This window comes from Apteryx rowi, unplaced genomic scaffold (assembly GCF_003343035.1).
Source record: "Apteryx rowi isolate R43461 unplaced genomic scaffold, aptRow1 scaffold_329, whole genome shotgun sequence".
NCBI lineage: Eukaryota > Metazoa > Chordata > Aves > Apterygiformes > Apterygidae > Apteryx > Apteryx rowi.
Window position 1 is genome coordinate 749,373 of NW_020449741.1, and position 14,420 is coordinate 763,792.

General features: G+C 50.6%; 1 protein-coding gene across 1 annotated transcript in view; it reads right to left on the minus strand.

Annotated features, from left to right (window-relative positions):
• Window positions 1-14,420, minus strand: part of NTN3 (netrin 3) — a 39,559-nt gene that overhangs the window by 11,849 nt on the left and 13,290 nt on the right. The window contains exons 3-4 of the mRNA XM_026071632.1: window positions 3,232-3,381; window positions 1,841-1,894 (exon numbers count right to left, since the gene is read on the minus strand). Coding sequence (XP_025927417.1) covers window positions 1,841-1,894; window positions 3,232-3,381 — 204 coding nt within the window. The remainder of the gene's footprint in view (window positions 1-1,840; window positions 1,895-3,231; window positions 3,382-14,420) is intronic.

Below are 14,420 nucleotides of genomic sequence, written 5' to 3' on the forward strand. Positions count from 1 at the left end.
AGCATAGGATTTCTTGTCTTTCATGCTGGGATGTGTGAAAGGACCAATGTCTTGAGAGTAGCAGGGCAAATGGTGGCCTGAGAAGAGAAGCGGCCTCTTCTTCTCTTAATTTCTTCGCACTTGTCCTGGCCAAGCCAGGAAGGATCCCTACAGATGGATACACAAGGGGATTGCTAGAAACAGCCACACTGTGGTGCTAATGGGGTCAAAATGGAACTCCAGAAAGAGTAGTAAGGGAGAGAAAAGTCCTGCTATGCTCTATTTCTTGTGCACAAAAATGCTCGTACGTGCCTTTAAAGAGCTGGCCCAGCACTGGCACACCCCATCCACTCTGACCACTGATGATAATCACGTAAGAAACAGAGATGACAAGAAGATGGATTAGATGGCAGAATTAGACAGGTCTAGGAGAGGGAGAGATGGCCTATTAAAGAAAGGAGGCTTCGGATGAGACATGCAAAGAGGCTGTTTTACCGTCTGCCATAGCATCTGTCAGGGCACATCCTGCAGAGCCATCCAGGGCACTGCAAGCTGGCTGCTGCCTCAGCTCAGCTCTTCTCTGGACTCTGAGACCAGTGACACACCACTGTGTGGTGCTATCGGCATGCTTTGTGTCAGAGATTGATGGGATCTGAGGTGACTTCTGTGGGGCCCTGGCAGCAGGAGCCAGACTGGAAGAGGGAACCTAATCCATCAATCCAGGCATCTGCATTGCACTAAGCATCCTGGTATCCAGGCTGTGTCCAAGCTACAGCTTCTACAAGAGCTTGAGCAAATCCAGGACACTGCATGGAAATTAGACTCTTGCCTCTCCAGTCTGGGGATAAAAAGGGGTTGTTCTTGAAGAGGTCTAATGGCAGAGGTTTTCACATCGGAAGTATCTCCCTTACATATGCAAAGCCTAAAGCTTGCTCAAGGAGCTGCCCCTCTGCAGCAGTGATTCTCTCCCACGTGCTACACTCAGTGTGAAGGGATGGCAGCAGCAGACTCTCCTTCAGTGCTACACTGGACCTGGATGCCAGAGCAGAGTATTAGTACTGGCATGTCCTGCCGGGCAGGAGAGGGTGCTACATTGCTCCACGCAGAAGCTGTGATAGTGATCCTCCAGTCCTAGTGATCTCATGATCCTACCATCCTGCATCGTTGTGGCTAAGAGACGAGCCAGTGGTGACCATTTGAGACCCAACCACTTCACTTTTTCAGACCTAGATGGGGCAAATCCTATGTAGCCCACGCCTGAGTGGGAGAACTGGCAGTGTGTGCCCCAGCATAAGGTGTTCCTGAGCCTGCCTGCAACAGAGCCAGCATGGACGGCCTGCCAAACCGGCACAGTCCCAGTGCCAGTTCGGAAAGCCAGTGCCATGCAGAGGCAAAGGGTGCTGAGGAGAAACCTTTTGCACTGAAATCAGTAAGAGAACTTAGATCACCAAGACATTAAAGAAACAAACCCCCAGACATGCACTGAGAGAAAGCAATAGGTGTCATATGCCATAAACCTCCCTGCCATGGTCTGGCGAGGGGGAGAGAGGCCTGGATGGGCTGCTAGGTGTGTCAGGATCTTTATTTTCCATGGAGGTGATAAAGAAACTCATGTCAAGTTTTGCTTGTCACTTTCCAGAAATAAATAGGATTTCAAATCTCATTAATTTTTTTGTTGCAGGCAACCTTGTGGTTGGTGATCTGGGTTTGGAGAGGTGGCTCAGCACTTGGTCTCTGGGCGTCTCGGTGGGGGGAGATGAGAGGTGAGGTGAGGCAAGGTGAGGTGAGGAGAGGAGAGGAGATGTCACTGGGCAGGCCTGGAGCCATGGGCCTGACCTGGTCCAGGGTGCAGACCACTTACCTGCAGGTGCTTCTGTGCTGGTGATGAGGGAGGTTGGGTTGATGGCAGGGATCTCTGGAAGAGAAAGGGAGAGATGTCTGAAGGAAAGAGGGATGCCAGCCTTGGGAAGGGTCAGACCCCAGGGTACTTCTTCTCTTTCCTCCCAGCCCACTACTGGGGTAACACTTCTTATCTGGGCAAAGGAGCCAAACTGAGAGCTCCTGAGAGGGAACTTCCCCCTGTGAGGTCTCCATGCCTCTGCTGCTTTGTTAAGGAGCTCCAGGAGCTCCCTGGAAGCCAGGGAAGGCTCTGAGGACAACACACAGATGAAAGCCCTCCACAAACAAGGTGCAGAGGGGATTTGGGAGGTCATCTCCCAGGAAATAAGCTGAGAAAGACAACAGACTGAACAAGCCTGATCTAGATATCACAGGCTATTAAATGCACCTGGAAATTTCCAAACTGAGCTTAATAAATTGGGATATGTTGAGGCACTGCAATCCTCAAGAGTCCTAAGTCACTGCTGCAGAAGACATGCTCCAGGGGTTGAAAGACACTTGGGTGACCTGAGTGGTTCTCCATGCTGCACAGCACAGCTATAAGTGTGGGGAAAGACAATATTTTCTCAGGACTCCTGTCAATAAAACCTTGGAGAAATTCTGTCCTAACCCCAAGTCCAGGGAACAGTAATCCTGTCTCAAGGGACATGAGCAAGTGACACCAGCCAACCTTCTTGGGAAGCCTGTTTCTGGACATAGGGCCACTGTTCAGAGGGGACACTGTTCTGTTGTCACAAGGTGAATCCAGAGTAATTGAAAGCTCATTGGCTTTAACTCCCACTGCTACTATTCCAGCACATTCAGTGGATGCTGGAGGGAGGGAAGTTGTTCCTCTATCATTTGGGTCAAATTTGGATCCCCTGAAAAATAAAGATAGTTTTACACTGACTTCAGTGCATCCAAGACCTGCCCTTGCTCCAAATCTGACTGACCTTGCACAGAACTCAGCCATGAGAGAGAAAGGTACCTTGTTGCAAATGAAGATAGGATTCATCAGCACTTATTTTAGCTGACTGAAAGTGAGCACGAATTCAAGCGAGCCTTTTAGACCCTCTCTGGCTAATGGAGTGAAACACAGTCACCTCCAGAACACAATTCAGCCATTCTGTCTTGGCCACCTCTTGGAGGATGGCTGTTGCTGATGGAGAACCCCTTGTCTTGACTACTTCAGAGCATTTCCACTTGGCACAAGATCTCCATGAGCTCAGGGTTGGGGAAGAGAGCCATTCCCTGGATCCAGCATACCAGGGTGGTTTCAAGTGAGGGCACCAAGGTGCTACTTGGGGAGGTGCTGAGAGCATGGCAGCCCTGAAACACAGGGAAGAACAACACAGAGAGTGTAGCAGTACTCACTGATGCAGGGTGCCACTGGTGAGCGGCTCTGCTGGTAGCCCTTGGCGCAGCGGTTACACGTGAGGCCTGTCACACCGTCTTTGCATGGACACTGTCCCGTGGTCTGGTTGCAGGTTTTACCAGCTGCCCCAACAGGGTGGCAGTCGCAGGCTGAACAGGAGAGAGAGAAAAAGTTCCAGTTACAAGGGCAACACACCTGACACACAAACTGTCCACACTAACATGCTGAGCCTGAGGTTTAGTTAGTGACAGGCCAAAATTTCAACCAAACTACAACCCTGTCCCTCTGCCATTGATCTTAGGCTGCAGTGTGGGTGGGCAGAAGAAGTGGGAAGAAGGCTATGCTTTGCACATGGTGGCAAGGTTGGGATTGGGCATGGGGAGGTCCATGACAGAGATAACCAAGCATGGGCACATCAGCATGGAAGACAGAGACAGATGGATGACACAGCAGTGCCCCCAAGAGTACTGCTGTGGGTCAGGGGAGCAGTGCCAGGACTATGTGTATGCTCCATCGGTGAGGCCAGGGATGAAACATTAAGAAGTTGGAGCTCTCCCACAGCATCTGCAGCAGGGCTTTGTTTGCTGGACAAAATCTCAAAGTGAGAATATGAATGGAACAAAACAGGAGTGGAGCCACAGGCAGACCCAAGGGGCTGTCCAGACCTCCTTGAAGAGGTGTGCAAACCCAAGGAAGAGATAGATTCTTCCAATGCATTGGATAGGATGCACATGCCTTTAGATCCAGCACTGCCCAGATCCCCCACCATCCTATGAGTTCATGTTGGGCTGTGGCACTATCATGTGCTGTGACTGGCCTGGGAAGGAGGGTGATTGAATGAAAGCCTTGGGCCAGGGCACAGCTTCTGCTTATGGTGCAGTTCAGATTAAGCTCTTGGAGATTCAGGAGCTCCAATGGGCCCTTGCAGCTGCCAGCTACCATTTAAGGTCTGGATATGAAAAGAATAGTTTCTTCCCACCTCCACTTTGCAGGCAGCTGGTTTGGGGATAGTCTGACCCATGCGGGAAGGAGAAGGGATTTCCATGGGCTGCACAGTTACTGCTGCCAGCCTTGTCCTGAACAGGCAAAGGTAGCGGGGCAAGCCTGAATTGGTAGGAGGAGGGCTAAGGCTCATTAAGGTAGCTAATTGCTACTTGGTGACAGGAGGGAAAGAGAGAGAGAGAGGGAAATAAAAATGCTGGTTTCCAAGAGGGGATTTTGGAAAAAATATGTTTTAAATGTGTTTAATACAGAACTCCATCCAGACCTGGTTTGTGTCAGAGAGAAAAAAAGAGGAAATCAGTGTATACGGCTCTGCTAGGTTTTCCTGGTAAGGAAGTGAATGGAGCCAGCAGTCCTGGCACAGGGGAGAAGAGATGGTGAATGCCATGGCCCACCAGAATGGAGGAGACCATCCATACCAATGCCCCCATGCTCTGCAGAGGTAGCACTTGCAGCCTGAGTGCCTGCACTAGACTGCACTGGTCAGGTTTTCTGGTTATTTTTGGCCTTCATGATACCCATCCGTCTCCAGTGAAGACAAGGGAGGAAGCCCTGGTATGGGGTGGAGGCCTCGGAGAAGGGGCCAACGTCATCACCTGGCAGGGAAGGCATGATTGTAACTTGAGGGAGGTCTGTTCTAGGGCAGTGGAATCAGCAAGCCAAACTACCACCACCCAGATTGCAAGCAGCAGAGCTTTGGGAGGGATATGAAACTCCAGGCCAAGTTGTGGCCAGCAATGAGACACATAGGTCACATAGAGATGTGAAAACTCTCATGCAGAGGGAAAAGTAGGGCCAGGGGTGGGATCAAAGGCACTGCAGGGACAGAATCTGTCTATACACACACCAGGGGCTGCTCTCCCCTCAGCAGTAAGCCACCTCAACCAGAGGGCAATGCCCAGTCCCATAGCGGCAGTGAAAGGCATTTTCTCTAATTGCTCCCCCACCCCTGAACTACTCCAGAGCTGAACCAATACTGAGTTTTTATGTAAATTTTGAGTTCATTTTAGTTTTAAGATAGTCTGAAGTGGGTAGTCTCAATGCTTCCCAAGTACATGAGCTGCAACGCCCAAACTCATCCTCTCTCCTGGAGCACCCTGGCAGAAGGATGCTGTCCCCATGGGTTTCCACCACAGCTTCTCAAAGGGACAGGTCGCATCTGAGATGGGTGAAAGTTTCCCTCAGGAAATATCCTAACTGGCTCATTAGAACAGCACAGGTTCTTAGTCTGGATGACAGACCCACCGGGGGTTGTCTAAGAGGAGGCATGTGGGAGAAGAAGACAATGTTCAATCAGGAGATGACCTTCCCATCTGCCTTCCCAGGGCTGGGTCTGGCTATGTGCTGGAGGAGGTTATCTGGGCCTCCATCAGTGTAAGAGTTGAATGTGATTCCAAAGCAAAACAAAAACAGCTTCCCTCTGCCCACCCCCACAACCCCCTGATGTTATCATTTCCCTAATTTTCACCAGATGGGACCTCGTCAGAGCACCACAGCACTGCTCCCCAGGCCTTCTCCTACATGGTGAGAAACAAGAGCAAGCAGCCTCTAATGGGGACCAGATGCTTCACTCCTTATCAGATCTTGGCTGGGATTGGAAACGGACGTGTTTCTGACAAGGATATTTTGGGGGCTCAGCTGTGATAACAAATGGCAGTGAGTGAGGGAGTCTTGGCATAATGTGAGGCCTCCAGAAACACAGGACCTTTCTTCAGCCACAACACACTTTCTTGCCAGGATGGCTGGGGCCACATAACACCTCACTTAGCAACCTGAGGCTTTTGCTAGCTCTCCTGGAAACACTCTGTAGTCAGGTCAACAGAGACCCCTCAAAGGCCTCTGGGATCACAGCATGATCCAGTCCCTGGACTTGATTTGCAGTGCAACAGGTCTCCAATACTGAGATATGACCAGCTGCACTACAGACACCCTTCCTGAACCAACAGCTCCTGGGTGGTTATGAAGTGGATAATGTTGGTGCAGGTACCAGAGCCCCCTGCTCTGGGTTTTTAGAAGTGCTCCTGCCCAAACAGCTATCTTGAGCTGGGAAAACTCGGCTTATGCTACCGTGTCCCCCCAGCCTCTCCTGGGAGGATTGATTCCTCCTTTATGGCTTTCCCTAGTCCACAACTTTGGCTAGTGGAGCACAGCCATGCATGCTGCAATGTGCCAAACCATCATACAGCTCCACATGACCCCAGCTGTCCCCAAAGGCAACATAGCCCTGGGAAAGCCTGATGGACTGCCAGCAGGCTGTTGTGGGGAGATGAAGATACTGGGAGGGTGAAGGTACTGTAGGGATCACAACCTCTCATAGAAATGATGTGAGCAGGTTGTATCAGGAGCCCATCCAAGGTGACTGCTTGGAACAAAGCTGACAGCAACAGTCCAGTCCTTGGCCAGCCCTGGGATGACTTACCAAGAATAGCATTACTGCTCTGCCTTCCTCTAGAATAGAGTAATGGACTTATCTCCCTTTCTTGATCCACTGTGCTCTGGGATGTCCCAGCTACTTCCAGCACATCCTGAAGATCCCTGTGTGCCCATTCTACAGCCTCTTCTCGAGGGCTCTGCTGAGTCCTGTGGCACTCAGAGGAAGCAAGTGCCCTTGAAGAACTGGCAGGTATGTCTGCTCCTGGAAAAGGTCCATTGCTTTGTCTCTTTTTAGTTAATAATGGCTTAGATATCATTGGTAGGGCTGGGCATGAAGTGCTGTCCTTGCTTGCTAGCACTCATGTTGGAAAAAGCAGCCCCACGCCCACCAGCATCACACCCTTGGTGCTCTTCCTTTAAGTGCTCTTATTCCACTGCTTCCCTGTGTAAACCATATATCTGTGCTTGGAGAAGCCTTGGCTGACAGTGCAATCATGCTGTGAAACCTGCCTGTTGGTCTGTTCCACCAACTTGTGTGTTTGCCTTCCTAATGCCATGCAATGCAGTTTTCCAGCTTGCAAAGTCTAATGTGCCATAGAGCAACTGGGTAGAAACCCTGCCAAATACTTTATCACCTGAGAAATGTATTATTACAGCAGCTGCTCAGGTAAAGCTTAGAGGTCATTGCAGACTTCAGTCTTCCACTATGCTTTATGCATGCATAGTAAAAGACAGTCCATGCCCTAAAAAATTTACAGCTAAAGGCATGGTTCCAGCAAAGATTTATACAAGTGCTTAGCTTCACACATTGTGGATAATCTCTTGGGCCTCAGCGGTGTATTTCTGGTGTAAAGTTCAAGCACGTACATAAATCTCTGTACAGTCAGGACCCAATTCATTTAAGAGGATCCCTCTTCATATTGTGGAAGATGGCTTTCAGTGACTCCTGATATTTTCTCTGGATCAGCAACTAAACCAGCTTTGCTCGTCTTATGTCCACAATAGATACGGTCTGTCACATCAGATTTCTTCTGTAGATAGCTTGGTCTCTGTGAGACCAGCCTCTAGCTTTCACTGTGCTCTTTAGGATCCCTAACCCCACTATAATTTAATTGCCTTGTAGTTCCACAAAGATTGATCACCCTTTCCAGTACCTGAGGGCAAGAACCAGTCCAAACAGCACTCAGTGCATTTAACGGGATAGATTCCACTGTCAGGCACAACCATTTCCAACAGGTCTGGTTGCATGACCTCTGCAAGGGGCATACCCAATCAGCACAAGCAGCATAAGCCCTTTATATGCTTGTCTTTGTCCTGCCATTGCTTGCCGCTGCCTGGGCCCACAGATAGGAGGGCTGCCAGGCTGCTCGGAGGCATCTGCAGTGGCCCCTGCCTGCTCTTTGGCGCTGCCTGTCTGGGGTCCTGTCCTGAGCACCACGGTGCTGCAAACGCAGGGAGCCACAGCACGTCTTCACACACCTCTGCCCACACACCAAGCCGCGCTGTTTGTAGTCCCGCGAATTGCCGGGATCTGGCCCTCAGTGCTTGATTGGTGGATTAAGTCACTAGCTTGGAGCTTAACTCATCGAGTTTTACTTGCCAGAAAGCATGTCTTGCACCTAATTTGAGGGTATTTTTGCTTCTTAAGGCTTAGCTGCTACTGCTTCACCAGTTTTCATTGGAGAAAGCTCACGTTTTACAGCTTTGTTTAAATTACAGGGATTAATGCACAGCCATTCTTTATTTGACTTTTCAATTACCACCATTGAATTAATCTTGTAGGTTGTTCTGTGTTTTCCATCCTCCCAGCTTTTCTGTGTTACAGAGTCCAGTCCTGATGCTGTCTGCTGGCCGACAGAGCGCTGGAGTTGATAGCCTCAAGCCCTCTTTGGTCACTGGCAGGTGGCTGAGGACTCTGCTCAGGTGCCATGGAGATATGTGGGTTTGTGGAATATTTATGTACCTATCTTCTAGGTCTGGACAGACACTGAGTCCTAGCAAAGACCATGTTTGGAATGTTATTTAATAACATGATTTGTTTAAATAAAGTGTAATAGTTACTGGCCTCTGGACTAGTTTGTCAAGTCCTGAATATGAAACAAGCTTCATTCCTAAAGCCTGTAACATTTCCCTTTGTTGGGCTGCTCAGCTTCTGCCCTGCATTAATGCTGTGATACACATGAAGACCTTCGTTCAAAGCCTGCAGCTGCCAGTAATGGCCTCATTGCAGCTGTCAGTTCACAGCAGCTTGCTCCACACATGCTTTTTAGATTTGCTGTCAAGGCCTGATTTTTCTTTTCTTTTTTCTTGCAGGAATGTAGATATTCTGTTCTTTAGGTTATTGATACATTGTTGGAAAAAACAAACCATCACATCTCTGTGTATTTACTGGGCAGCATTTCAGTCCCCACTCTTCTTCACGCTTGCTGCAATGCAACTTTTGCCATCAGGAAATTTCCAAAGAGTATCAAAATACCACAGCGTGGATTGACTCTGCATCTTGTCAACCTAAGTAGAACTGTATTTCCTTCATTTCATGGTCCTGACAAATATCAGAAACTTTGGCTGATGTTAGGCCTAGAAACAAATCTGCAGCTCTCTCACCAGGCTCGCATGGGTTAAATACAACACGGCACGGCCCCCAGGCCTAGTGTGTGGGGTTGATCGCACACTGGAGTGAAGCACAGCTACAGTTCTCAAACTCCCATTGGCAAACCTTCCTGTCAGAGTGCTCCCTGTATAGTGATGTCTCAGCACAGACCTGGGACTCAGTAGAGTCCCACTTGGCGTTTTCATGGCTGAGCTGGGAGGATCCCCAAGTGCCCAGCGAGACAGCTAGCATGCAACGCCGCAACTCTGACACCGTGGTACCACTTTAGCTTTTCCTTTCAGCAGCTCCAGAGCCCATTCATTGCACTGGGCATCCAGACTCCTAGGAGGAGACAAGTTTTGAACCAACTGGCTCCCAATCTAAATGGATCCACTGCTATATATGTACAAGAAACAAGGACAAATACTCTGTTTTATGAAGGGAAGGATGATCAAAGGAACAGAAGCATCGAAGGATTTTATTCCTTCGATTCCCTGAGACGGAGCCAGGCACTGGCTCCTAAGACCCAAGGTACTGCCTTTATTGCAAGATCCTCCTCAACATATGCACCATAGCAGGAGACGGGCTTCGTGCACATGTTCATCTGGCTGGGCTGAACCTTGCAGCATTTCAAAATCCTTTGCAAATTCTGCCAGCCCTCAGGAACCAGCAACCGCAGACCGGGCTGGCAGAAAGCTGCCTCTGGCTTGGTGTGCAGACTAGCAGGTGGGAAGGTTTTTCTGCAAGGGGGGGGGACCTGCTAAAGTACCCAAGTCCTTCTCTTTGCCTGAGCCTGTGGAATTGCACATTGGCATTTCTCCTGGCAGAGTGGATGCCAGGGTATTTGCTCTCTTCCAAGAACAATGTGCCCTTCATTATTGTAAGGACACGGCAGCACCTGCAAGCTGTGTTTGTAGGCTCCTTCTGCTCCCTCACCTCACTGGGATGCCTGCTGCTTCTGCCAAGGCTGAACAAGTGGATGCAAACCTTGGGGGACCTGGGAGCAAAGTGGTATCAGCCCCTACAGGACAGTTCCCACCCGTTCCCCTCTGCTCCTGAGCACCTCGGGGTGCTTTGCATCCCAGCTCCCTCCATGATCTGCCCAGAGGAGTGAAAGGATGTGCTCAGCCCCTGTCTCTGAACATTAGGGTCTGTGGTTTAACTGTAAATGATGGTAGAACTGCCTCTAAATGGAGTTGCTTTCTATTGCCCTAATACTCTGCAATTACCCCCTTTTGAGGATGTCAGAGCTGAACTTGCCCTGACAGACTTCAGGCTGCTGCTATTGCTGTATGGATTAGGCAGGCAAAACCATGGTGTGCTTCGCTGGAGGAGGCCAAGGCCTCTCCATTTTTTCCAGCCTTAGCCCTGAAAATAAAGATACCTGAACCACAGCCAGCATAGGAAATATGCTGAACCCCTCCCACGGCTTAGCAGCATGTGGAAATAAATCCACTGGGTACTCTGAGTCCTCACACACACACGCACACACTGCGAGTATCTTCATGCCTGAAGGGTTTCTTGCAACTCCTGCGGGCTGGTGTGTGCTGTCAGATAAACAGGACTTCAGCAATGAAGGCAATCCGATCCCAAGCAAAGAACACAGGCAGGGTACCAATGGCTGCCATTCCTGCTGCTCCTGGTTACGAGAGCCTCTCCAAGGGGGCTGTGCACAAACTGAGGGAGGAAAAGTCCTCCCACAAATCTGTACCCAGCTCTGAGACCCAAACATTGAGGCTGGGCCGTATGCAGTTGCTGCCTTCCTGTTTCCAGCATTTAGTCAAATCCTGCTTTTTCCCCCCCCCCCCTTTTTTTTTGTCAGTGGTCTCTCCCTAGCTGAAACAGGAACAGGGACCTCAGTGCCTGGAAGAGAGGCAGTTTTGGTGACCCCAGGGTCCAAGTGGGAGGCAAAAGCCCTCAAGGCTTCCAGTTTACTTGGGATTTTATCAGATAATTTTTGTAGCAAAGATGGAAGGAGCCAGTGACCCAAAGGGAGGTAGAAACCTCTCATTTAGGCATGGGGGATCCTGCTCTACCCACAGAGGATGATCAGCCAGGTGAGGCAGAGGCAGTGGGCTCCAAACCTGGCTTGGGACTCCCTGCACTCACAGAGGTGTGGGAGATACAAAGAAGCCCCCAGCACCCCATGAGCCCTAACACCTGTGGGGTGAGCCCCCACTGCCTGTGAGCCCCCACTGCCTGAGGAGTCTCTGCTTCCCAAGCTGAGGCCACTGAAGCCAGCTCTGCCTGGGGCCTGCCTGCCCTGCTCACCGTCTGAAAGCAGCCATGGGAGATTTGCAAAAGGTGACGTGAGAGCAGGAGTAAAGCACCGTCAGCAGGCTCCCAGCACTGAATTGTGAATGGCAAGGTTGGGAGGTGTGCATGCATGTGTGTTAGACAGAGGGGAGGAGGGAGGAAGGAGTTGCAGGGGGGAGATTTCACTGCAGCTCCAGTTCTTGCAAATCCCCTCCCTGCCCCTCCAGAGGAAATGACTCAGGGCTTTTTCGAGAAAGTGCAAGCTGACAACTTTGCGGCCTGCCCTGCTACTTTTGTGCTGGGCTGCAATGTGGAGGGAGTCCTTTTCAGTGGGGAACATGCCAGGTCAGAGTAGTGCAGATAGCTGGCTGGAGCACCCGGTGATGGGAAATACCCTCAGAGACAGGGTGCGCTGAGCACAGTTCCTGCTGATTAGTGGCAATGGGCAGAAAATCGTCAAGGAAAAGACACTTTCGCTCCAGCTGTCCCTGTTTGCTTGTGCTGCAGCAAGATCTGGGGGCTACTGGCATTACTTCCCACACCAGGCTCTGAACCATGGTCATGCATCTGTGCCCACAGCTGACAGGAGGGTTGATCCTGGCACACACAGCTTCAGAGTCAGTGCCAGGACCCCTAGGTCTGAGCAGTCCCATTGCTTCCATAAACGGCAGATGCTCCAAAGAGGGCTGGAGACGCCACAGGGAGGTGCTTTGTGCTGTCTCCACTAAACAAAAAGAAGGGCTTTCTCCTCTCTTCATGTCTCCTCAGCCCAATGCCCTCTCAGAGGGGTCCCTCCCAAGTCACCACTCAGCCTTGTTTTGTGCAACAGCTGAATCTCTGGTAAAATGGGCTGCTATCGGCTAGAGACAGCACAGCAACTGTGGGGAGCAAGCCACGATGGGGACCCTCAGAACCCCTTGCTAGCCCCTCCTACGAACAGGACACAGCCACAGGCTGCTATGATATAAGCCCACCCACCATCCCCACTCTGGATACATCCTCTTCTTCCTCTCCCAGTGTCTCCCAATGTCAACCCAAGGATGATGGTGCCTACCATAAGTTTGGGACCTGACTGCCATCTGGGGCAAGGCCCATCAATGGGAGCCTGGACACAGCCATAGGGGCTGCCATGGCCATGAGTGCTGGGAAGCAGTGCTTGATGCCCCTGGGCTGAGGAGGGGATGCAGGCTGGGGAGGTGAGGGGTGGAGCCTGCCAAGTCGGCTGCTTGGGTTACTAAAAATGATTAGCTCATTGCTGACTAGCTGACTGTAGGCAGGCCTTGGCTCTCCCTGCCAGCGCCTGTTCAGCCACACTCCTGCTGCTGCATTGCACTTTATGGGATGCTTGTTAAAACTGTGAAGGCTCTCCTCACCCTTCACTTCGTTCTCTCAAACATCCTCAAGAGAACAAGGATGGGGAGGAGGAGGGGTGGATCATACACTAAGGGCAATGAAGGGATTTTGCCTATTCACAGCCCAGGACACATCCTGGACCCAAATGAGATGTACTTAGAAATGACACTAATACACTAGAGAGAGGATACCTGCAAGCCAAATACTTCAACTCCAGACTTGTTTTATGGCCGCAAAGTTAACTGTCCTAAACCAGCTTCAGCAGTCACTGCAGGCCCTACATAAACACTTTTTTCCCTGGTGCTGGCATCATGGTATCACAGCAGCACCCCTAAGCAAAGCAAGCAGTCTGATGTTTGTGCCCTCACGGCCTGCCCTGGTTCCTCCAAGCGCCTGGGGCACAGAGGACCCTGGGCGGTTGCAGTGCAGCTGTGTCACTGCCACAGTCAGGTGCACAGATCAAGACCAGTTAATGAGAGCTGCTCCCCACCTCCCAGCAGCCAGTCTTTGAGGTGGTGAGTTAGCTTTTCCCATCTGGTGTCTCCTCTGGTGGTGGGGAGAGACAGAGGGAGCTCTTCCTGCAGTGAACGTCAGGGCATTGAAACTGCTTGGGCTCAGCGCTCTATTCCGCTGTGCTTGAAAAAAGAGGCTGGAAGTACGAAGTAAGCAACCTGGCCTTTGGAAGCATGTTTCTCAAAGGAAAAGAGACAGACAGCAAATCTGACCCCATATGAGGGAAATCTGCTTTAAGAATTGGTAGCTGGGAGGAGAATGGCATTAGCATCTGTCTTCAGAGCCCACTCGCAAAGAAGCTCAGTGCACATAGGGCATGTGTCACCAGCTCCTCTGCTTGAAAAGTGTTCAATTATTTGAGGCAAAGCAAGAAAAGGCCAATATGATCCCAACTACTTCTTCAGCACATGCAGATAAGGTGCCTTGCATCAGCCATTTCTCCCCAGTTGTTGAGGATCAGCCATGCGGTTTAGCTGGATGCTCCATTCATTTGCTTCCGCTGTTATCATCATGACACTGCACTACTTGCCAGAGAGGAAGCTGCACTCCCTTCCGGGAGATACTTGCAATCTAAGCTGGAAAAAAGGGATCAGGGGTGAATTCCTGGCTTCGGAGAAGTCTGCAGCAAACCTCCCTTTCACTTCAGCGGGTCAGCATTTCAGCTTGGATAATGTTGGTCCTTGGAGATGGTCAAGCTGTTCTGTTAGCTAAACTATTTTGGTGAAACTGTTGTTTGGATGCTCCACAGAGGAAAGAGGCTCCATAGAGGAGGCTGAACAGGGGAGGGAATGCAGGTCAGATGGACTATGCCAAGAGCTAAAAGGAGGGAGAGGAGAGGTTCTGTTCACAGGCCATAGGCCTTGTGAGGTCAGGTTGCAGCTTGCTGCCTAAGGGCCAGTGTGGCTCTTCATTGACTCACAGGACAAGCCACCCTGCCTGTGCATCAGCATCCCTGCAAAAACAGGCCCAAAGAGTCAGCCTATAGTTAAAAACATTGCCCTGGTGTCCTGTATCACAGCACAGCAGGGAGATGGAAATCACTGTAAGCTACACTCCAGCCCTCCGATGAAAAGGAATCCATTGCAAATCATTTTGTGAAGC